This window comes from Erinaceus europaeus, chromosome 1 (genome assembly GCF_950295315.1).
Source record: "Erinaceus europaeus chromosome 1, mEriEur2.1, whole genome shotgun sequence".
Classification (NCBI taxonomy): Eukaryota; Metazoa; Chordata; class Mammalia; order Eulipotyphla; family Erinaceidae; genus Erinaceus; species Erinaceus europaeus.
The window spans coordinates 74,497,042-74,521,982 of NC_080162.1; the positions used below are offsets into that span (position 1 = coordinate 74,497,042).

Here is a 24,941-nt window from a genome sequence, read left to right on the forward strand (position 1 = left end):
GCCCAATGCCCTGCGCCACGCGGCAGAAAGCCAGCTCATGCAGGCTGGCATTGGGCTCCTGCGGGCTGGCGTTGGGCAGAAACCACAGAGTGGTCCAGAGATAAATGTTCCAGAAACAGCAAAACAGTCTTGTGAAGAAAGGGCAGAGGCCTTTGGAGATCTCTTCACAAGCTGAAGAGAAGGCCATAGTACATAGGTAGCCAAATTGTCTTCACTTATCTGAGAGATGCGCAGGTCAGGTCCATGTGGGCGCCATTTGTTGTTAAGTTTTGGGGGCGCCAGCAGGCTGGGCTAGCTTCGTGGCAGTGAACAGAGACTCAGGGACACACGGCTGAGCTGAGAAGCTACAGTTTAATCTTTATTCACGAGCGGGCAAATCACCACACCATGTGCTTCCCCATCATTCTCCCTCCACAGCTGCTGCTGGGACTCTGGACGTCCTTAGCATAGGGGGTGGGGAGAAAGCGGGGCATGAAACTAGCAAGGGCCAAACCAATTCTCTCAGAGGTCGGGGGGAAGGGGAGCAAACCAATATGAAACATACCAACAATTCCCCCTTCTGTTTTTACATGTTTCTCCATGTTTGTGCCAGTTTCTTTTTTGAAAATGCCTGTACAATATAGGTTTCTGTTCACCCCACACCCCTGATACTGTGGTCATTTAGTTAAAGACAGAAGGGGGAATTGTTGGTATGTTTCATATTGGTTTGCTCCCCTTCCCCCCGACCTCTGAGAGAATTGGTTTGGCCCTTGCTAGTTTCACGTCGCTTTCTCCCCGCCCCCTATGCTAAGGACGTCCAGGGTCCCAGCAGCAGCCGCAGAGGGAGAATGATGGGGAAGCACATGGTGTGGTGATTTGCCCATTCGTGAATAAAGATTAAACTGCAACTTCTCAGCCCAGCCGTGTGTCCCCGAGTCTCTGTCTCTGTCTACCGCCGCAAAGCTAGCCCGGCCTGCTGGAGCCTCTGAACTTAAACGACAAGGAAAGAAGGAAGGAAGGAAGGAAGGAAGGAAGGTAAGAAGGAAGGAAGGAAGGAAGGAAGGAAGGAAGGAAGGAAGGAAGGAAGGAAGGACAGGTGGTGGTGCACCCAGTTGAGTACACAAGTTACTCTACACCAAGACCCAGGATTCAAGTCCCCAGTCCCCACCTGCATGGGGGAAAAGTCACAAGTAGTGAAGTAATGTCGTAGATGTCTTACTCTCTTACTCTATCTCCCCTTACCCTCCTCAATTTCTCTCAGCCCTATCAATATATATATATATATATATATATATATATATATATATATATATATATATATATATGACAGGAAGAAAAACAACTCAGCCAGGGAAGTGATTCAACAGATAGAGGGCAGGACTTGCATTCCTGAGACCCCAAATTCAATCCCTGGAGCCACACCTATATGAGCAATGCACTAAGTCTCCATCTTGCTCTCATAAGAATAAAGAATTTTGTTCTTCAGTAGGGATAATGGACTAGATTGTATGCATGGAAGATAATCACAAATTCAAACTAATATATAGAAAAAAAACCTAGTTACTCAACCTCAGATGATAGTAGAAAAATTAATCCACAACTTGCATTCTGACAAAGACAGTCATGTCTTTATCCTGTCTTCTCTGAATTTTCTAAACCCTTGATAACTAGTAGTAGATGAAGGGAAGAATATCTTTACAAATACCTCAACTGATAAGTGAATACATTTTTTTTATTATTAGAGATAGAAAAAGAGAGTGCACCTAACAAGAGACAGCCTGCTCAGTTCCAGCACAAGGTAGTGGCAGGAATTGAACATGCAACCCCTGAGGTTCAGATATGCAAATTGTGTGTGCTGGCAGATTGAGCCTCTCCCCCATGCCCAAAAATTAATACTCAATCCAGCATTTCTGCATAGTTCACCTTCATCCTGTCCCCCAATTCTTTATTCAGATATCACCTTTTAAGTGAGACATTCCATTATGTCTCTTTCTTAAATTACAAGCCTACCTCTCCTAGTACTTAAGGAACCAGAAATATCCTTTTCTTTCTTATTATTGCAACCCACCTCTTTTTAGAATGTATGTTCCAATAAGATAAATAATTTGATTATTGTTTGTTGGTTAGTTGGTGGGTTGGTTGTTTAGCTAGTTGGTTCATTGCTCTATTTCCAGAACAAAACACAGTTCATGGCACATGATTTCATTAGTTAATACTCATTGAGTAAATGTATTATTTAACTTCACAATGATATGTCCAGTGTCCCCTAAATTCAGCTGTCATAATAGGAAGGAAAAGGGGAGTGGAGGGAAAAAAACTAAATTAAATGACACTGAAAATACACCAAAAACAGGAAAATTGAATATAAAAGACTGTTTTAAACCAGAAAAGATGGAGATAATTATCTACTGGATTTAGAGTAAGTTAAACAAACTCCAAATGCAATTTTTCCAAATTGGGATCAGAGGAGACTCTATGGCTCCCCACCCAGTAGGATGAAAGTTCCTGGGAAAGTTCAGATGAATTATAAAAAACAGACTCTATATTATCGCACACCAAGATTTTAGTGTATTCACTGTTGACCTCGTCAACCTAATATGTTATTTCAAATTGAGAAATGAATAAATTTAAGACTCAGAGCACTCAACTGGCTTGGTGGGCAGGAGGATAGGGTGGGACACAGAGCTAATAAATGCTGAGATAGATTCCTTTCTCCTCTCTGAGTTGTGTTTTGCACGTGTATCCGTTGTGAACAGACTCAAAGTCTGTGTCCAAAGTGTTCTCAAATATCTACTCACATTTTGACCCTGTAGAAAAGTTCTGCTGATGAAAAGGAGCATAAGGACAGTGAGGGCATCTTGGGCTGGGCAAGTTTAATGACAGCCATTCTCTATCCAAAAAATTTTCCATGGTTCTATCCCTGGACGTGGTACAAATGGGCAGAGGAATTATAAGAATCTGTCTCCCTCAAGGAAACTTAAATAGTGCAAAATCCAAGTTATTTTGAAGAAGGGTCATTACTGCCTCCCCATCGCTACTTTCCCTGATCTCTCCCTCCTCATCTCTGATGCTGATCAAAGAATGAAGACCAAGAAGATGGAGGGACAGAAACAAAGTTCAGGGAAAAGTCTTAGGGTGATCGTGGATTCCCCAGATCTGGCATGTACCCTGAGTGTAGCTGGCTGTTTTATTCCCTCTTGTGGGGTTTCAAAAAATAAGCTAGCTGCATTTGCTGCACACTAAAATTCTATCATGTTCAATGTTGACATCTTAGACTGATTTATTATTTTGAATTGATGACACAAAGTGCAAGGACCAGCTCAAGGATCCTGGTTCGAGCCCCCGGCTCCCCACCTGCAAGGGAGTCACTTCACAAGCAGTGAAGCAGGTCTGCAGGTATCTCTTTCTCTCTTCCTCTCTGTCTTCCCCTCCTCTCTCCATTTCTCTGTGTCCTATCCAACAACGATGACATCAATAACAACAACAATAATAACTGCAACAACAATAAAAAACAACAAGGGCAACAAAAGGGAAAATAAATAAATAAAAATTATTTTGAACTGATAAATGAATAAATTAAAACTCAGAAAAGTATGGAGAGTCCTTAAACAAATAAAACTGGAATCACCTTGTGCACCTTGTGCACCCTTATGCATTTATTCAAAGGATATGAAAATACTAATTCAAAGGGACCTATACACCCCCATGATGATATCTGCATTATTCACAATAGTCAAAGAGTGAGTGAAAGCAGCCTAAATGCCCATCAACACATGACTAAATAATGAACTTATGACATATATATATATACATATATATATAGACACACACACACATATATATATATTCTCTGTTGAATACTATTCTGCAATAAAAAACAATGAGATTGTGTCCTCTGGGACAAAATGCATGAAACTGGAGGTGATTATGCTTAGCAAAATAAATAGAGGTGAAAGACAACTACCATATGGTTTCACTCATGGAATCTAGAGTACTAAAGCACATGAATCTGCAAAAAAAAGAAATCAACAAATTGTAAGGCTTTGTGAGAACTATGTTGGTTATTGTTGGGAGGGAGGGTGAGGGCATAGAACTTTGGTGGTGGGATGGTTTTGAACTATACACTGTAATCTTAGAATCTTGTGACCCACTATTAATCTCAAATTAAAAAGTAGCTTAAGAAGCAGTTGGCTCTCTGCTGACATGTCTCCCTCAGTCTCACCTTTAAGGCAACTAGCTCCTTTTAGCTGTCAGCCTTATTTATTATTTTTTTTTGGTGACTACTCTAACTTGTTTATTCCAATAATATTTCTATAACCTTAAAAAAAATTAGCCTGGGGAGTGGGGCGGTAGCACAGCGGGTTAAGTGCAGGTGGCGCAAAGTGCAAGGACCAGCATAAGGATCCCAGTGAGCCCCCAGCTCCCCACCTGCAGGGGAGTCGCTTCACAAGCGGTGAAGCAACAGCTCTGCAGGTGTCTATCTTTCTCTCCCCCTCTCTGTCTTCCCCTCCTCTCTCCATTACTCTCTGTCCTATCCAACAATGACAACATCAATAACTACAATAATAAAAAAAAACTATAAAAAATAGCCTGAACTTAAAAAGGAATAAAACATAAATATTGGGGGGGGAACACTGACTTGTAAGAAAGAAAACAAAAACAAACTCAGAGAAACCAAACATTTTTCTGGCTCTGTTACAAAGATAGTAACTGACGGAGCAGAATTTCACTCAGGGTTGAGGAATCCTTGCAGCTTCTTTTGATAAATGGAGCTTTGCAGAGTAGCCCAAAAGCCCATCCTCCCATTCCCAGGAGTGCCCTGACAAAGACCCACTCTTCTCCTCTCTCCCCCTCCAGTGAAGAGGTCTCAGTTACCTGGAATGGCCTGGGACATGAGCACCAGCACAACCACAGTGAGGAACAAGAGCTTCATGACTTCAGATGATCCAAAAAATAGTCACAGGTCTGGCAAGGTGACAAGCAAATGGAGTAACCAGCTCTGGACTCTGCTCACTCTGCTCAGTTAAAGCACTCCTTCTCAGCATCCCAACACCCCCTGGAAGAGCCTACCTCCCTTTAACTTCTCATCACTCACTCAGCACACCCACCCCACTCCACACACTCACAGATGAGCAATACTGCAGACCTGATACACCTGCTTGGATTCTCCACCTTTTAGGTATCAGCAAGAAAAAATTATGCAAGATACAGAGATATTTTTTTTATATCAGCCCTTTCTATAACTCAGCTTAAAAACATCCAACATTCCACAGCACATGTAGAAAAGATGTACAATCTTATGATCTGCACTATGCCCTATAAAACCTTACATTATATGGTCTAGAGATCCACAATCATTGTTTTAGCATAAGTTAAAGATACTTCCTTTTGTCAAGTGCAGTATTCCAAATTGGGTGCCAAGGAATTGAGAAGGGGAGACACTCATTACAACCTTGGTAGGAAAAATGTATCTAATTATTATCTCTCTGAGAGAGAAGACAACACTGCCCAAATTGCTCAGCTTCAGGAAAGAGTTGGACATTGAGACAGAGAGGAATGGACTGAAATATTCATATTCTTGTGTGGGCTGTGCTACTTACTTGTACAAGAATTGCTTTCCAATTGTAAGACACCTATCTCAGAGAGATGAGAAATTGTACCCATTTCGCAGCAACTGTACTCTACACCAAGAGCTTTCCCTCTCTGGGCTTCAATCTCACTCAGAAGCAGACTGAAACAGATGGCCTATAGGAATCAGCCCAGTCTTCATATCTGTTCTCTGAATGCTGAAAAGCCACAGAAGATGGAATGCTGCAGAACCTCATGTTTTTCCACTAACACAGACCAGTTTAAAACAGGTTCACATTTCAGGATTCTCCAGGCTGCCTTCATTAGGCTCCAACTCTTCATACTTTAGGTTTAGAGCACCGTCCCTTGATACCTACACCCAAAATACATATGGCATTTGTAAACCATAGTCCTGCTTTGGGGTTCCTCCTTCTATAAGCAATACATAAAAATTTACTCTAATTTATTAAGAATTTTTCTGAGTGTAAGTTAATTAGATCAAATACTGAAAATTTCATAAGAGACATTGTCTTATTCAACTCAGGCTGCTTTAACAAAATACCATAGACTGGACTGCTTAATTGGCTTTGGAGATAGCTCAACTGGTTGAGCATGAGACTTGAATGCTTGAGGCTCCTGGTTCAATCCCCAGCACTGCATGTATTATTGGTGCTCTATCTACTCTCTCTCTCTCTTTCTCTCTCTCTCTCTGTCGCCCTCCCTCCCTCCCTCTCACTATTTATCTCATGAAGATCTTCATCTCATAGAAAAAATGAAATTAATCTTCAGAAACAAAAAAGGGCATTTATTTTTCACAGTTCTGGAGACCAGAAGATCCAAGGTCAAGGCACCAGCACTATCTGCTAAGAATCCCTCTTCTTGGTTTGAGGACAAGTTGCTTTCTTGGTATCCTCACTCACAGGATAAGATCATTTCTTTCTAAGGGAACTAATACCATCAAAGGGACTCTACATCTTCTAAATTTCATCTAATTACTTTCCAAGGCCCCCATATCTTAATTCCATCACTCTGAAGACTTCAGCTTGCAATTTGGGGCAAGTGGAGAAATACAAACATTCAATCACTGGAATTTCACTGTTAAAATCCTTGCCAACAAACTAGGTGCTGATATGAAGAACAATTGTGCATAGTTTTCTTCATGGGCTAGATTAATTTGCAGTAATCTTGCATCTTCTGCAATAGATGACAAAGATGTCTCCCATATTTTACAGCTACCTACAACAGAAGTTAGAATCCTTTTCCTCACTCCTTAAATCTGGGTTTTCACAGGTCAATGGGTCCATGAGCAACAGGAAACAAGTAGATTTCAAAATTGTTTGTAAGTTGGGATATGTCCCACCTACTGCTGTTCTTGGGATCCTTATAACTTCTATTGTGCGAACAAGTCAAAATTAGTCTGCTGGATAAAGAGACTTGTGATTATATCATCTGCAGATGACACCAAACCACATACCAGACATATGGATGACATTATTCTAAATCATTTAGCCCCAGTTTAGCCAATCCAGACCAAAAGAGGGGAGAAAAACAACAACTGCAGAGCTAGGTGGTGGCACACATATTACAATGCACAAGGACCTGGGTTCAAACCCCCAATCTCTACCTGTAGGAAGAAAGCTTTGCAAATGGTGAAGCAGTGCTGCAGGTTTCTTTCTGTCTCTCTCCCTCTCTAGCTCCCCATCTTTTCAATTTCTGACTGTCTCTATCAAATAAATAAATGTAATAAAAAGGAAGAAAAAACTACAAAAAAAGACCATATAGACTGATGGAGGAAATTAAGGTATTTTTTAAGGTGATCTTGTAAGCAACAGAGGTCAAAGCTGCTCTGGTATGTATGGTAACAGGGGTCAAACATGGGGGCTTCTACATGCAAGTTTGATGCTCAGCCATTGAACTACCTCCCTAGTCACAGAAAGGTTTGATGTAAATATATTTAATGGAAAAAAAAAAACCTATTTCAAGGATTGTTCTGACCTCTCATTTTAAAAGATAAAAAATGAAAGAAATAAAATACAGAATCGGCTTTCAAAATATAAATATTCAACCACTTTGTAATCAAAACAAGATGAGATTATATCAACTAGAAACAAATGGATGGAAATGGAAAAGATTATGCTAAATGAGAGAAGTAAAGAGGTAAAGTGCAATTACTGGATGGTTTCACTCATATATGGAATATAGATTAGAGCAAGTAAAGTTGGGGGGAAAAAAGGCACAACCCAACTATCTCTTAGACGTTGTGAGAACTATGGTGATTATGGTGGTGGTGATTTGAGAATGGCACAGGACTTTGGTGGAGGGTGTTGTGACTTACAGCATCTGTAGGTGCCAAATTATACCCCATAACTCTTATAATTTATGTAAAAACAGTGTTAAATCACTAATAAAATATGGAAATCAAGAGGAAAAATAAAATGTGTTTTGTAAGCCAAAAACAGAAATACTCTAATCAGGGTTGAGTGGTGGCACACCTGATTGAGTGCACGTTACAGTGTACAAGAACCCAAGTTCAAGACCCTGGTCCCTACCTGCAGAGGGAAAGCTTTTCGAGTGATGAAGCATTGCTGCTGGTGTCTCTCTTTCTCCCTTCCTATCTCCCTGTGCTTTTTCACTTTCTGGCTGTCTCTATCCAATAAATAAAGCTAAAAAACAAAATTTTAAAAAATAAATAAATGGGGAGTCGGGCAGTAGCATAGTGGGTTAAGCGCAGGTCGTGCAAAGTGCAAAGACTGGCCTAAGGATCCCGGTTCGAGCCCCCGACTTCCCACCTGCAGGGAAGTCGCTTCACAGGCTGTGAAGCAGGTCTGCAGGTGTCTATCTGTCTCTCCCCCTCTCTGTCTTCCCCTCCTCTCTCCATTTCTCTCTGTCCTACCCAACAACGACAACATCAATAACTACAACAATAATAACTACAACAATAAAAAAACAAGGGCAACAAAAGGGAATAAATAAATATAAATAAGTAAATAAATAAATAAATAAAGGTTTAAATATATATACTCTGTATAAGCACCGCGCCCTAACCAATTGCGCCATTGGAGCTCCATATATATATAATCTAATCATCCGTAGGAGTGTTCTTGGATCTCTGAAAAAAGTCCACTACATGTTTGATACTCAGAAGGCAGGGAGTGTGAGACTGCTGACACTTCTGAGAGGACACAGCTAGACTGAGGTTAAGAGCTTCAACATGTACTGTTATTCTCCATATTTATCACCAGTTACTTCATCTACTTCATTTTCAGCTTCAGACTTTCCTCTGTCTGGAACACACTTTGACTCTTCTGCCTAATGATTTTGGCGTTCCATACTCACAGCCCAACTCAGTGACACCTTCGTGAAGTCTTCCCTGACCTTCTGAATTTCCTGTGCACAGCGCCCCCTTCTGGTCTCTCCGTTCGGCAGGGTTGGTTGGATCTTGTTGCCTCACCCCGCTGACCTAAATGACAAAAGGAGGCGTGTCAGCTGAGGGTGTGTGACTCCACACTGTAGGCTCAAGGTTGTGGGGGCTGTACCCAAGTGCAGCTGAGAACACGTGGGGGTGACATCTGTTCTGGTGACCAAAGGGAATTTGAGTCAGAGAAGCCTGAGATCTCCCCCAGTAGCTTTGCCTTCACATTGGACTTACAGCTTCACCTTGGGCCATTTCCAGCCATGAAGCTTCTTCTGCTGACTTTGGCTATACTACTGCTCTTGTCCCAGCTCACTCCAGGTAACCCAGACCTCTTCAGGGGAGGGGTAGAGTGTGGAGAATGAGACCTGTCTGGTCATAGAATCCCAACTCTGGGAAGAACTGGCATCTTGACTTCAGGAGGTCGTCATTCAGAGTCTGGTAACAGGGGTGCCCTCACTTAGCAGCAAATACCAGGCCTTAAGTACCACCTCCAGCCATCAGAACTTTGCACTCGGACATCCTACCCTGCTCCCCCAGAAGTCATACTCAGATAGCCAGGCTTGTGAGACAAAATGGAAGGGGTGTAACCGGGGAGACCGAATGATGCTTATGCAAATGATTTTCATGCCTGAGGCTCAGTGGTTCCAGGTTTAAACCCCAGTACCAGCAAAAACCAGAGCTGAGCAGTGCTCTGCCGACTCTCTCTATCTCTCTCATTAATATTAATAATAATAATAATAATAATAGAATGGGTAAACAAAAGAAGCAGTAAGGTAAGGGAATAGTAGTCCCTAAAATGATCACAGCTTTGTCAAGAGCTCCTATTTACTGATATCACATTGTTCCATACTTCTATTGGGAGGTGGTAATGCAGAGGTAGATGACATGGTGCTGGAGGAACTCACTGAGGGAAACATCAAACAGCACTTTATGACCCAAATTGATGAGCTGTGATAAAGGTGTCCTGGGTGCTGGAGTGCACTTGGCAGGGACCAACCCAGTCTCAGGCTCAAAGGAGCCTTCCTGGAGGAATATCCAGAGTCCTGCTAAGTGTGTAGAGAGGTCAAACAATGGTGCACCTGGCTGAGCACACACAGTACCATGCACAAGAACCTGGGTTCACGTCCCTGGTCCCCTCCTACAGGAGGAGAGATTATAAGTAGATGGGTTCTTCTTCTAGCGATGGAACTTAGCGGCGCACCGGCCATGGCCTGTTTGATGGGTAAGAGGTAGAGATAAAAGGAGTGTCTGATGCAAAGAGATCACCTTGGGAAATTACACAGCAGTATGGATGAAGCCTCCGAATTTCCAGGTTCAATCTCCAGCACCACTATATACCAGAACTGAACAGTGCTCTAGCCTTCCCCAGCTCCTCTTATCTTTCTCAAAATAAATCCTTTTTAGAGAGAGAGATGGACTTAAAAAAAAAAAAAAGCCCAGATATGGAAGAGACTTTAAGAAATTGATACTGAATGGTAGAGTAACAAAGGTTAAAGGCTGAGATCTTAATGGGCCTTGAATGCCCATTAGAGATCCATGAAAAGGCTTGATCAGGGCCTTGATCGTTTTCTAACTTTGACATTCCCAACAAGCCCTTTGTGACTCAGTTTTAATTCTCCATTTCTCAAACCATTACATCATACAACATAGTGTATGCAGCATCAAGCTTAGAGAACAATATTGGACATACTAAGTCAGCAAAATAACTCATCTGGATAGTGGCCCTGCTTGATCATGCTCACAACCTAATTTTAAGCCTGGCCCATGCCACAATGAGGGAAATGATGCTATAATCTCTCTCTCTCTCTCTCTCTCTCTCTCTCTTGCTCTCTTTCTTTCTCTCTCTCCTTCCACCCACCCCTCCCTCCGTCCCTCCCTCAATCTTTCTCTTTCTATTTGAAGTCAGTCAGAGCAGTGAAGCTAAATATACAGTTAATAATACACAGTTTAGTGAACAAAAATTATAGCTTTCGTCATATTTTCTATAACTCAACTGAATTTCCCAGAAACTTCAATCTTGCTGGTGGGACATCTATCCTCTCATTCCCATCTGCTGTTGCTATGCAGGAAGTGGATCTAAATATCATAATATCATAGTTTCCCTCAGGAAGAACATATCCCTTCTACTACCCACTGGGTGTGGTGGTAGCAACAGAGAGTAAAAGCAAATTCCTTTCACTAGACCATCCTCAGCCTTTGCCTCCACTGGTTTATGGTGAGGTGATATTTCAATCCATTAGGCTCTTATTAATATGTAAATGAGCTCCTTGAAATTTGGAAATCCTTAAACTATCTTGATAGATTTTGCTTCTTAAAATACTGTTTTGACATGAACTAAAATGACTCATACTTAACCTTTGTCATAGTCCTGTTATTTACCACTCTCCCCAAAATCAGAAACTCTACCAAGTTCTGCTTTTTAGCAACCGAAGGGTCTTATGATTAAAGGGGAAAAGAAATAGATAATGAATTCTTTTTATTTGTTTATTCCCTTTTTTTGCCCTTGTTTTATTATTGTAGTTATTATTGTTGTTGTTACTGCTGTCGTTGTTGTTGGATAGCACAGAGAGAAGTGGATAGAGGAGGGGAAGATAGAGAGGGGCAGAGAAAGACACCTGCTGACCTGCTTCACTGCCTGTGAAGCAACTCCCCTACAGGTGGGGAGCAGGGGGTTCCACCCGGATCCTTAGGCCAGTCTTTGCACTTTGCACTTAACCCGCTGCACTACGGCCTGACTCCCAATAATGAATTCTTTAACCTTTTAAAACTTTAGGAGTAAATTAATTGGCACTGGAGGGAGAGTATAGTAGTTATGCAAAGGATTTTCATACCTTAGGCTCTGAGCTTCCACATTTAATCCTCTGCACCACTATAAAAAAAAGTAAATAAATAAATAATAGCAAAATAGTAAATAAAATGAAAGTTAATTGTCGAAACTTAAGACACACCTAGAGCCCAGGGTTTCACAAGATATTAGGTTTAGGTGGGTCATGTCACCTAACTTTCTATTACATCTCCTCACAGCACCCAGAGTTCTTCCTTTGTAACACTCAACAGAACTCCAGTCAATCAAGTATCTAGGTAATTATTTCTCTACCGGCAATTTCTCCTCCCACCAGCCTGGAAGTTCTCTTGTGTGCCACTGTTATTTCCAGGGAATAGGCTTATCAGTCTCCTTATGTATTTCCTTAGGGTAGATATCCAGAAAAGTAATTGCTAGATTAAAAACCACACAATTATTTTATTTTTTCAGATAGAGACAGAGGGAGAGAGGGAATGATACCACAACACCAAAGCTTCCTCCACTGCAGTGGGAGCCAGGTTCAAACATGAATCATGTGCATGACAAAGCAGGCACACTATACAGGTGAGCTATTTTGCCAGCCCAGACTACATACTTTTTAAATATAGAAGTTATTGCTAAATAGCATCTAAAAAGGGCTGAAACAAATTGTCTGAGACCTCTCCTCTCATTTTCACACACATTTACCTTGACACTCTTGAATTAAAATTAGGAGTTTGGTTCAGTCTCTAACACTAACATAAACCAGAGCTGATCAGTGTTCTGGTAAAAATTTAAAAATATAAATAAATAAATAAATGTATGTTAGGATTTCTTGGTTAAATAATGGAATTTTTTTCTTTAAGACAAAAAACACACACAAAATGGACCAAATGGTGGTGCACATGTTATAATGCATGAGGGGGAAAGTTTCTTTTTTCTTTTTTATCTTGTTGGTCCTTTATTATTTTCTTTTTTTTAATTTTTTATTTAAGAAAGGATTAATGAACAAAAACATAAGGTAGGAGGGGTACAACTCCACACAATTCCCATCACCCAATCTCCATAACCTACCCCTTCCCATGATAGCTTTCCCATTCTCTAGCCCTCTGGGAGCATGGACCCAGGGTCGTTGAGGGTTGCAGAAGGTAGAAGGTCTGTCTTCTGTAATTGCTTCCCCACTGAACATGGGCGTTGACTGGTCGGTCCATACCCCCAGTCTGCCTCTCTCTTTCCCTAGTAGGGTGGGTCTCTGGGGAAGCTGAGCTCCAGGACACATTGGTGGGATCTTCAATCCAGGGAAGCCTGGCCAGCATCCTGGTGGCATCTGGAACCTGGTGATTGAAAAGAGAGTTAACATACGAAGCCAAACAATTTGTTGAGCAATCATGGATCCCAAGCTTGGAGAGGAAGTGTTAGGGAGGTACTCACTGCAAACTCTAGTGTACTTCTGCTTTCAGGTATATATTTTGCAGTAGTTTATGGATACGTGTGCACATAAGCTCTCTCTCACAGAAACTGGTGTATATCTAGGTTATGGGACTTTGTTAGAAAGTGAACCACCTGAGATGAAATTAGAGTGTACTATAAAAGGAAAGGTCTCACCCAAGTAATGAAGCTGAAGGGTTGTCATTCCACACATGAAGTCTCTGGACACAGTCTGAGGTGAAGCATGTTGAGGTGGCAATCGTTGCGTTGGTTAGGTTGTGATCGGCGGATGCAATATTATTTGGTATGGATTGGGAGACGCATACGGGAAAGTGGGCCCTATCCAAGGGTTTCAGGACTGGGGGAAGTAGGGGCTTTATAGTGGAGATGTGAGGTTCCTGCTGTCTTAGGGTTCAAAAAGACAATCGATAGTTAATGTTATCACGTTATTTGTTAATTGGGTTAACTTTGAAAAGTCCCTTTGTTATGGTTTGCTGTACAGTATCCAGCATCTTGTATATAGCTGTGCTATTGGATGCTTCTAATCTACTTGGTCTAGGCTTTTGAGAGAGTCTGCATATCAAATACACAGCCTATATATTAAAAAGATTCAGTTTGTGTTTTGAGAAACTTTGAGACATATGATTGATTTGAGGGGGAAAGTTTCTAAAGTGGTGAAGCAGGACTACAGGTATCTCTCTCCCTCTTTATCTCCTCTTCCCTCTCAATTTCTTTGTTTCTATGCAATAAGTAAATAGATAGTAAAACAAAAACAAAACAGTATTACAGATCATGAAAACCACATAAGACAAATGTGTAACAATTAATTGCTATAAAGTGCACTCTGTGAAACACTCAGTTTAGTAAGTAGGATTCACTGGCAGTCACCCCAAAAACTCTTCACTTCTTTCCATCACAACTGTCTCCTTCTCCCAGATAAGCACTATTTTGACTTTATTTCAGTCTATTATTTATGTTTATTTATAGTTTTATTGCTAAGATTGCATATATAGACACATTATTTTTTTCAGGCCCATGTTTTAAGTCTGCTATCACTTAAGAATTATTTTAACTTTTAAATAAAATGGAAGCACCTTCATCTTGCTTGGTTTTTGTTTGTTTTACCAAAGTACAGCTCTACTCTGGCTCGTGGTTGTACAAGGAACTGAACCCGGGACTTGAAGCCTTAGGCATGAAAGTCTTTTGTATGATCCCTCCCTTATCTTGTGTTTATGATGTGGTTGCTAAGCAATTTGGTCTGTAGCTTTGTACAGTATAGATTTTGCTGATTGCATCCCCAAGTTGAAGTTCAGCATACTCCCTGACTTCTATATACCCTACACATCAGTACCTGAATCCAGAGGTTTGATCAAGCTTAAGCTTTACTATTTTTGGTGGTGATTTAAAAAGGATACATAAGGGAGTTGTGCACAGCGGGTTAAGCCACGTGGTGCAAAGCACAAGGACCAGCGGAAGGATCCCGGTTGGAATCCGGGGCTCCCCACCTGCAGGGGAGTCGCTTCACAAGCAGTGAAGCCGTGTCTATTTTTCTCTCCTCCTCTCTGTCTTCCCCTCCTCTCTCCATTTCTCTCTCTCTTATCTAACAACGACGACATCAATAACAACAACAATAATAAAACACAAGGGCAACAAAGAGGAAAATAAATATTTTAAAATGATACATACATGGTGGATTTTCTTTATTCTTCTTCTTCTAGCGTTTTCCCTTCTTCCTTAGCCAGTTAATGGCTTTGAAAGTGACTGGGATCCATGTGGATTCAGTCGGCTAGGAAGGATCGTCAGTTTCCCCAATGAATGGGTACTCACGGGATGCACCACGGGAAGGTCTTTCTTTATGATAAATCTATAATAATTTAACTTCTAGGCCTAGAGAAAGTGCTCACTTGGATAGTGAGCTTTGCCACGTGCATGACACAGGTTTGAGCATTGAAGGAAGTTTCAGTGTTGTGCGGTTTCATTCACTCTTTCTCTGCCTTCATTGAAAAAAAAAAATTAGCTTCCTAGTGGTTATCAGAAGGGGGCACAAAACTTTGGTGGCCGGTATAGTATAAAACCACACCCCTGGGAGTCGGGCAGTAGCGCAGCCAGTTAAGCGCAGGTGGTGCAAAGCGCAAGGATCTGCATTAAAGATCCGGGTTCAAGCCCCTGGTTCCATAGGCGGTGAAGCAGTTCTGCAGGTGTCTTTCTCTCCCCCTCTCTGTCTTCCCCTCCTCTCTCCATTTCTCTCTGTCCTAACAATGACAACATTAATAACTAAGACAACAAGGGCAACAAAAGGGAAAATAAATTAATTAATTAATTAATTAAAAACCCATAATCTTAGGACCTTGTAAATCATCATCAAACCACTAATAAAAATATTAATGAGAAGGAAAGAATTTAATTTCTTTTCATCTTCCAAATATAATAAAATAGCTTTAGTGTCATATAAACTCATGGGTTTAAACACATTTGGTAGATTTTCATTTGCTGTAATCTTTATTCATTTATTTAAGTTTTTCACTGTTCTTTATTTTTTTGATAGGATAGAGAAAACTTTAGAGGGAGGGGGGAGAAAGGGAGTAAGACAGAGAAATACCTGCAGTACTGATTCACCACTCATAAAGCTTCCTCCCTGCAGGTGGGGACCCTGGACTTGAACCTGTGTCCTTGAATATGATAATGTATGTGTTCAACCAAGTGTGCTACCACCTGGCTCTTTTTCTTATGGAAACTCAAACTGCTCTACCCTTGGCTGGGGAAATAGCATAATGGTTATGTAAAAGGCTTTTGTGCCTGAGGCTCTGAGGTCCCAGGTTCAGCCCCCAGCACCACAGTAAGCCAAAACTGTTATCTGGTCTTTCTCTCTGTACTCTCACATTAAAAAGTAAATAAATAAGATATTTTTTAATTAATGGCTGAGGGAAAAAAGAAGTTCCATCCTTAGCTAGTGGGAGCCTTTTTTTTTTTTAAGATTTTATTTATTAATGAGAAAGATAGGGGACAGAAAGAACCAGACATCACACTAGGACATGCTGCTGGGGATCAAACTCAGGACCTCATGCTTGAGATTCCAATGCTTTTTCCACTGCTCCACCTCCCAGACCACATTGGGAGCCTTTTTAATATAGTGTCTGAGCCTTATTTTAAATATTTGATATTTGATGGTTTCTTTGTAATAAAGTCCATCCTATAAACACAAAGAACACACCTTCAGTTTGACAAAGTCAGATGAATTAACTTGCAGGAAAGGCAAAAACACACCAAAGGAATAGGGTTGGAGGATGGACATTCAACCAAGCTACATACCAGATAGGGTTATTATAAAGATAAAGGAGAATGGTAGAGTTTATATGAAATATAAATGAAGATTGTTAGAATTCGAGACAGGGCAGAGTCACAAGGTGGTATGTAAAAGGGTTAACAAGTTTAGGCTAAAAAGCAGATTCAGGTACCCATTTCCATGGAAAAATCCATTAAAATAGATGTGGAATTTCATGTCTCAAAAGCCCTTCTCTAACAGAGCGCTCTGCCCCAGCTCTGAATTCAAGGTTGATTTTCTATATTGAAATCCCACTGTAATATTCCTATCTTACTACGAGGATTTCACATGCAAAGTTTCTGACTAGTGTAATTTGAGAAAACAAGGCTTCTCAACATTTTGTCCTTTTGTTAAGTAACAAAGTTATTGATAGTTTTTAACTGATTCACAAGGGTTTTTTTTTTTTTTTTGGTATAACAAGATATTTTAGAGTTAAATCTTGTAAGTCCTGTTCCTGATATTTACTTAGTGGTCTTTTTTATGAAAAACTGAGAGAAAGAAAGAGGTTGAGAGAAGGATTATGCAAAACACTACTCCACCATTCATGAAGTTGTACTTTATCTTTGCTTCTCTCCCAGGTGGTTCAGGGAGTCAAACTTTCAGAAGGGTTAAGTAACTGGTTTCTACTGCTGAGCTGCCTCTAGGCCCTTCCCAGATCTTAAATTAGTAATTAAAACAAGTTCTGTTTTTGTTTGTTTAGGGTGTGTTTTATTTTGTTTTACCAGAGCACTGTTTACTCTGGCTTATGCTGGTGCTGAAAATTGAAACTGGGACCTTCTACCCGGTAGCCTTAGCCTTGAAAGCCTCCTTGAAAAAAACATTATTCTATCTCCCTAACCCTAATTTTTTCCCCATAGGCAAATGGTTTTAGAATTATGATCTAGATGCTATATATATATATATTTTTTTAAATATTTATTTTATTTATTTATTCCCTTTTGTTGCCCTTGTTGTTTTATTGTTGTAGTTATTATTGTTGTTGTTGGATAGGACAGAGAGAAATGGAGAGAGGAGGGGAAGACAGAGAGGAGGAGAGAAAGATAGACACCTGCAGACCTGCTTCACCGCCTGTGAAGCAACTCCCCTGCAGGTAGGGAGCCGGGGTTCGAACCGGGATCCTTATGCCGGTCCTTGTGCTTTGCGGCTATATATTTTTATTGCTATTGAACTGGCCCTTCTTTCTATATGTTTCTAATAGGCAGAGGTAGGAGGAAAATTAACCCATGGGATAAACACATGCTTACTAAATTTATATTGATAACTACTATTTTAAGTAGAGACTTCAGGAGTTTTACTTAAAATGTTCTCTTAAATACTACTTCTATATGCCACATATTACTTCTCTATTTTCTTTCTAATATGTTCAAGTATACTGTACATTCTTTGGCATTTTCTTCCACTTTATTTTTCTGGTCTGTTTCCATTTTCCCCTCTTGGGTCCTAATGCTTGCAAGTCAGACAGAGACCTACTGTGCCACCTCCCAGGCTGAAACATTTGTTTTAATTATTTTATAGACTTCAAATCCAGAATCTATCTCCTCTTAGGGATGACACTGTCTCTATTCTTCTGTCTTTTGTGTGTTAGGTGACACCCAAAAATGCTGGAATCTTCATGGCCGATGCCGACAGAAATGCTTCAAAAAGGAAAAAGTCTATGTTTACTGCACCAATGGCAAACACTGCTGTGTGAAGCCCAAGTACCAGCCAAAAGAAAAGCCATGGTTATTTTAAGTTTATTGAAGCCTAATGCCTAATGCAAATGAGCCTACCCTGAATCAGATCCCAGCGGATTCTTGAGCTACATTAATAAAACATTTCTGACTGATTATTGTGTTTGCTTTTTAATCTACCACTGCAGGTCTCAGGAACTTTCAGGTGGTTCTTGAAGTCAAAATTATTTTCATAAGTAACAACAAAGCATTGCCTGTTCCAATTTCACTCTCTCACAAGTATGTGGTAGGATATTCTAGAATCTACATGATATTGTCCTAGCAGCAAATGGGAGCACTTACGTATCCTTAAATTTCTAGACACTTTTAAGATTTATTTTATGTCCTGTGAGATAGTGTGTTTCATATAAGAAAGAGAAAATCCAGGGCACCACTCGGTGTACACCCTGTACTCCTGTACATGGGTCAAGCAGGGAGGCCCAGGTATGCAAATCCTGCAGTCTAACAGTTGAGCTATTTTCCCCACCACCCCTAGAAGTTATTTAGAAATCTTAAGGTATTCATGCATTCATTTTCAGAGATTAACTCGAGTTCTTCTTAGTAATTCTACTGTAATCTTACTATCTTTAGTTATATTATTAATTTTTGTAACCTCATTGTCATGCAATAATCATTATTTTGAAATTCCATTTTTCTTTCCTGTATATCTGTCTCTAAGGAAATACCATAAAATCTAGGGGCAATTTTGCTGTCTTGATTTGGAGAGTTATACTAACAACTAGTACCAAATGGCTAGCAAAGGAAAAAAATATACTCTCCTTGAGTGGAAATGATGCCTCTCTACAATTCTTTTATTTTAAAAAATGGTTTATTTATTATCATTTTGGATAAAGACAGAACACTGCTCAGCTCTGGTTTATGGTGCTGCTAGGAATTAAACATGGGAACTCAGAACCTCAGGAATTAAAGTCATTTATATAATCATTAAGCTGTCTCCCCAGCCCCAAAATGGTGTAATCTTAGCAAGATCTTCAGAGGAATGAAGAAATATAATCAGGGCATTTACCCCACCTGCTTTCTCTGAAGATTCCCTACCTGAATATGTCAACAATAATGCAATCATTTTCTGAGTCTCATCTACTTTTTGCATAGAGAGAACTAGGAGAATTCACCTCATATAAATGCTGTAAGAATCAGTACTCCCCCACTTTGATGGTTTTCCTGACCACTGCAATTCTGTGTGGATACAGTATTTATTATAGTACAGAGGAAATATTCCAGTGGTTTCTAATTGTCCAATTCTACTAGCCTTCACTCCATAGGTTTCAGTTCATTGCACAGTAACAGGTTCCAGAACTAATCCCAGTAGGAGGAGTTCTGAACCACCACAGCAATAGAGGAAATTCCTTGCTTCTAGCCCAAGAAAATCAACCGATAGTTATTTCTTTTTTTAACCTTTCTTATTTTATTTATTTGATACAGACAGCCAGGAATTGAGAGCAAAGGGGAGACAGAGAGGGAGAGAGAAACCTGCAGGTGGAGAATGGGGACTTGAACTCGGGTCCTTGCGCATTGTAACATGTGCACTTAACCAGGTACACGACCACCTGTTCCCCCTGATAGCTTTTTTTTTTAATGGCAGCCCTCTGAATCAAGTCAGGCTCTTTTATTTTTTAAGAATTTATTTATTTATGAGAAAGATAGGAGGAGAGAAAGAACCAGCCATCACTCTGGTACATGTGCTGTCACGGAGATCAAATTCAGGACCTCTGTTCTCCACAGAGGTTCTCCAGCCTCTGTGGAGAACAGTCTGGAGAACTCTCAGAAGGCTAGAAATGGACCTACCCTATGACCCTGCAATTCCTCTCCTGGGGATATATCCTAAGGAACCCAACACATCCATCCAAAAAGATCTGTGTACACATATGTTCTTGGCAGCACGATTTGTAATAGCCAAAACCTGGAAGCAACCCAGGTGTCCAACAACACATGAGTGGCTGAGCAAGTTGTGGTATATATACACAATGGAATACTACTCAGCTGTAAAAAATGGTGACTTCACCGTTTTCAGCCGATCTTGGATGGACCTTGAAAAAATCATGTTGAGTGAAATAAGTCAGAAACAGAAGGATGAATACGGGATGATCTCACTCTCAGGCCGAAGTTGAAAAACAAGATTAGAAAAGAAAACACAAGTCGAACCTGAAATGGAATTGGAGTATTGCACCAAAGTAAAAGACTCTGGGGTGGGTGGATGGGTGGGGAGAATACAGGTCCATGAAAGATGATGAATGACATAGTGGGGGTTGTATTGTTAAATGGGAATCTGGGGAATGTTATGCATGTACAAACTATTGTATTTAATGTTGAATGTAAAACATTAATTCCCCAATAAAGAAATAAATTATTTTTAAAAATAAATTAATTAATTTTAAAAAATTCAGGACCTCATGCTTGAGAGTCTAGTGCCTTAGCCACTGTGCCACCTCCCGGACCACAGATAGCTATTTCTTTATGGCAAATCAACTTTTTGATCTGTCGGGATCACAGGGTGAATTGTCATATGTATTTATTACAAAAATCCTGAATAATAAATAAAATTTAAAAATAAATAAATAATAAAAACAAAAATCCTGACAGTTCAAAATATTATGTTCACTGACAATAGTGGCCCCTATCACAATAGTGATAAAAAGTTGGGAGATATTGAGATAAAGCAGCACCCCACTGAAGCAAACCTGGTGGAAAGAGGGAATCACTTATCAATAAAAAGCAACTATTATTTACTACGATGCTGATAAGTACACATGCTAAAAAATAAAAACAAGGACAGATAAAACCCATTGATCTGGATGATTTCTTTATAGATCTTCTATATCAGTCACTTGTCAGATGTGTGATGTGCAAATGTCTCTTCCCAATTACTGGGTTACCTGTTTACCCTTGTATAGTTTGCTTTTGATGTGTAGTAGATTTTCAGTTTGATGGACTCTCATTTGTTAAGTCTTGTTTTCATTTCACATGGTCATAGAATTGAGTCTCCAAGTACATCTTTGATGTTAAGGTTCTACAGTGTTTCACCGATAGTTTCTTCTCTTTAATTTTTTTAAACTTTATTTTTCCCTTTTATTGCCCTTGTTTATCCTTGTTGTTGTTGTTGTTATTGTTCTTGTTATTGCTGTTGTTGTTGTTGGATAGGACAGAGAGAAATGGAGAGAGGAGGGGAAGACAGAGGGGGGAGAGAAAGATAGACAAACACCTGCAGACCTACTTCACCGCCTGTGAAGCGACTCCCCTGCAGGTAGGGAGCCAAGGACTCAAATAGGGATCCTGATGCCGGGTCTGTGTGCTTTCTGTCATGTGCGTTTAACCTGCTGTGTCACTGCCAGGCTCCCTGATATTTTCTTCTATGTGTTTTATATTTTCAGGTCTAAAATACACATCTTTAATCCATTTTGATTTGATTTTGGTGCCTTGTGTTAAGTAGTAGTCTATTTTGACTTCTTTACATGCGTCTGTCCAATTTTATCAGCAACATTTGTTGAAGAGAACTTCTTTTTCTAATTGAATGCTTTGGACCCCATTGTCACATATTAGGTGCTTGTGTGTATATATAAGTTTATTTCTGGGCTCTCTGTTCTGTTCTATCTGTCCAAGTGTCCATTTTTATTCCAGTAAAACATTGTGTTTTTTTTTTTTCATTTTTATTTGTGATTAATAGTAGTTTACAAGACTGTAACATTACAGTGTATGGTACCACACCACACCCACCACCAGAGTTCTGTATCCCTACCTTCTCATTTCCCAAAGATAATCACTATAGTTCTCACAAATCTTAGAAGCAGTTTGCTTGCTTCTGTCTTTTTTTTTTTCAAGTTCACATGTATCAGTTCTCTAGATTCCACATATGAGTGAAACCATCTGGTAGTTAGTACAACACTGTTTTAGTTACTATTGCTTTGAAATATAAACTAAAGTTAGAGAATGTGATACCTCCATCATCTTTCCGTTTTTCTCAGGAGTGCTTTGGCTACTTGTGGTTCTACATAAATTTTTGGATAAGTTGTTCAGTTACCTTCAAGAATGTTGTTGAGATTTGATAGGCATAGAGTTGAATCTGTAGGTTGCATTCTGGTAGGATGGCCATTTTAGTAATATTTATCCTTCCAACCCAAGAATAAGGGATATTCTTCCATTTCCTTGTGTCATTCTCTATTTCTTTTAATACCGACCTAAAGCTTTTTAGTTTAGTTTTTTTTTTTTTAAGTTTTGTGTTCTGTTTTGCCACCAGGGTTGTCTCTAGAACTTAACGACAGTACTGCAGTGGCTTTCTCCCCCCCTTCTCTCTCTTTCTCTCTCTTTCTCTCTCTATCTCTCTCTCTTATTTTATATGATAGGATAGAGAGGAATTAAGTGGTAGAGAGGTGGGGGGGGGGGTTAGAGAAAGATAGACACCTACAGACCTACTTTACTTCTTGTTTAGAGCACACATAACCAGTGCACCACTTCCAGGCCCCAACAGTGTTCTACAATCTTCATTGTAAAATCCTTTGTCTCCTTTGTTAGATTCACTCCAGGGTATTATTTTGTTTGTTTGTTTGTTTCAGTGGTAAATGTAATTGAGGGGCCTAGCAGTGGCACACCAGGTTAAGCATACATAGTAGTAAATGGAATTGAGTCCTTCAAATTCCCTCTCCTCATCTGTGTATAAAAATTCCACAGAAATAAATAAAATCTTTAAAAAAAAAAAAAAGTGGTTCGGGCGGTGGCACAGTGGATAAGGAAGGCATTGGACTCTCAAGGATGAGGTCCCAAGTTCAATCCTAGGCAGCACATGTACCAGAGTGATGTCTGGTTCTTTCTCTCTCTCCTATCATTTCTCATGAATAAATAAGTAAAATCTTTAAAAAAAAAAATTCCACAGGGGAGTTGGGCAGTAGCGCAGCAGGTTAAGCGCAGGTGATGCAAAGCACAAGGACCAGAGTAAGTATCCTGGTTCGAGCCCCTGACTCCCCACCTGCAGGGGAGTTGTTTCACAAGCGGTGAAGCAGGTCTGTAAGTGTCTATCTTTCTCTCCCCCTCTCTGTCTCCCTCCTCTCTCCATTTCTCTCTGTCCTATCCAACAACGAAGGCATTAATAACAACAATAATAGCTACAACAATAAAACAACAAGGGCAACAAAAGGGAATAAATAAATAAATATTCCACAGATTTATGTATACTAATTCTGTATCCTGCTACTTAGCTGTATTTCCTAGTTTCCAATAGGTTTTTAGTGGAGTCTTTGGGGTACTCTAAGTATATTCCTATGTCATCAGCAAATAGTGATAGTTTTGTTTCCTCATTTCCAATATGTATTCCCCTGATATTTTTCCTTGTCTGATTGCAGTGGCTAGAGCTTCCAGGACTATGTTAAATAATAGTGGAGATAGTGGGCATCTTTGCCTAGTTCCAGATTTTAGGGAGAAAGCTTTCAGTTCTCTCCCATTGAGTATAACATTAGCTATGGATTTGTCATATATAACCTTTATGACATGGATAAATTATTCTTCTATTCCCAATTTCTAAAGGGTCTTTGTCATGGGTGGATGTTGGATCTTGTCAAATGCCTTTTCAGCATCAATTGATATAACTGTGATTTTTATCTCTTTTTGTTTATATTGTGAATTGCATTGACTGATTTGTGAATGTTGAACCATCCCGGTTTCCCTGGGATAAATTCTACTTGGTCTTAGTATATTATTCTCTTAATACATTGTTGGATTTGATTTGCTGGAATATTTTTTTTGAGGATCTTTGCATCAATATCCATCAGGGGTATAAATTTATAGCTTTTCTGTTTGATAGATTACTTTCCTGTTTTAAGGATAAGAGTGATAAAATGTGTTAGGTGGTTATTCACATTCTTCAATTTTTTAGAATTTGAGGAGGATTAGTGTTAGTTTTTCTTCAAAAATCTTATAGAATTAGTAAAGCCATCAGGACCTGGGTAATTCTTGGGGAATTTTTTTATTACTGTCTCAATTTCTGCACTAGTTATTGACCTACTCAAGCTATTTACTTCCTCTTGGGTCAAGCTTGGCTTATTTCCTCCAGAACACTTCAAAAGATTAAAATCATTGTTTTGGTGACTTGGAGGGGTAACTGAGAAGGGGAGGGGTGTTAATCCTACCCAGGACACTAGTAGACACTTTCCAGCATAGAAAAATGCAGAATTTAATGATTGATTTATTGATTGGTTGATTGACTGTATACATGCCATGCAGCATTCTGAGTCCCAAACCTACTAAATTCCTGGAGAGGACCCATTAATTTTTACAATCCACTCCCTCCCCCCCAAAAAATGCTGCCAGAAAATTCCCAAAATGACCACTAGAGGACAGTATCTCCCTTTGAAATTCATGGATGAAGTCATTAACAGTCCTCTCTCCCTGGAAGTTTCTTTGTGAGACAAATGGACTTGCATCATAAGCAGGAATAACTTGCTCTAATTCAACCATATGTGGATTCAGAATTTTCAAATATTACATATTTTTAGATTTTTGGGGTACTTCTTATGTTTTAGTGAAAATGCTGGTGATTTTTGTTTTCTAATTTGTATCTAAATTATCTGCAATGAACATGTATTGCTTTAACAGGAGAAATAAACAATTAGAAGAAAATTTATTTTAGAAGTAAGAATAAAGGTAAGTGCAGAAGACAAAAGTAAGCACCAGGGGGCTGAGATGAAGACCAAGTGCTGCCACTTGCTGATTGTATGATTGGGCAAATCACTT

At 39.7% G+C, this 24,941-nt stretch overlaps 1 protein-coding gene across 1 annotated transcript; it reads left to right on the forward strand.

The window, feature by feature from the left end:
- The first annotated feature begins 9,127 nt into the window (after nt 1-9,127).
- Nucleotides 9,128-18,320, forward strand: DEFB123 (defensin beta 123). The gene is made up of 2 exons (XM_016188122.2): nt 9,128-9,280; nt 18,080-18,320. Exons 1-2 carry the CDS (start codon nt 9,223-9,225, stop codon nt 18,223-18,225), a joined length of 204 nt encoding a protein of 67 aa, XP_016043608.1. The 5' UTR covers nt 9,128-9,222; the 3' UTR covers nt 18,226-18,320.
- The last annotated feature ends 6,621 nt before the right edge of the window (nt 18,321-24,941 follow it).

Coding starts and splice junctions, on each gene's coding strand:
- DEFB123 (XM_016188122.2), top strand. CDS start 9,223: ATGAAGCTTCTTCTGCTGACTTTGGCTATACTACTGCTCTTGTCCCAG. Junction 9,281..18,079: donor CTTGTCCCAGCTCACTCCAG/GTAACCCAGACC, acceptor TTTGTGTGTTAG/GTGACACCCAAAAATGCTGG.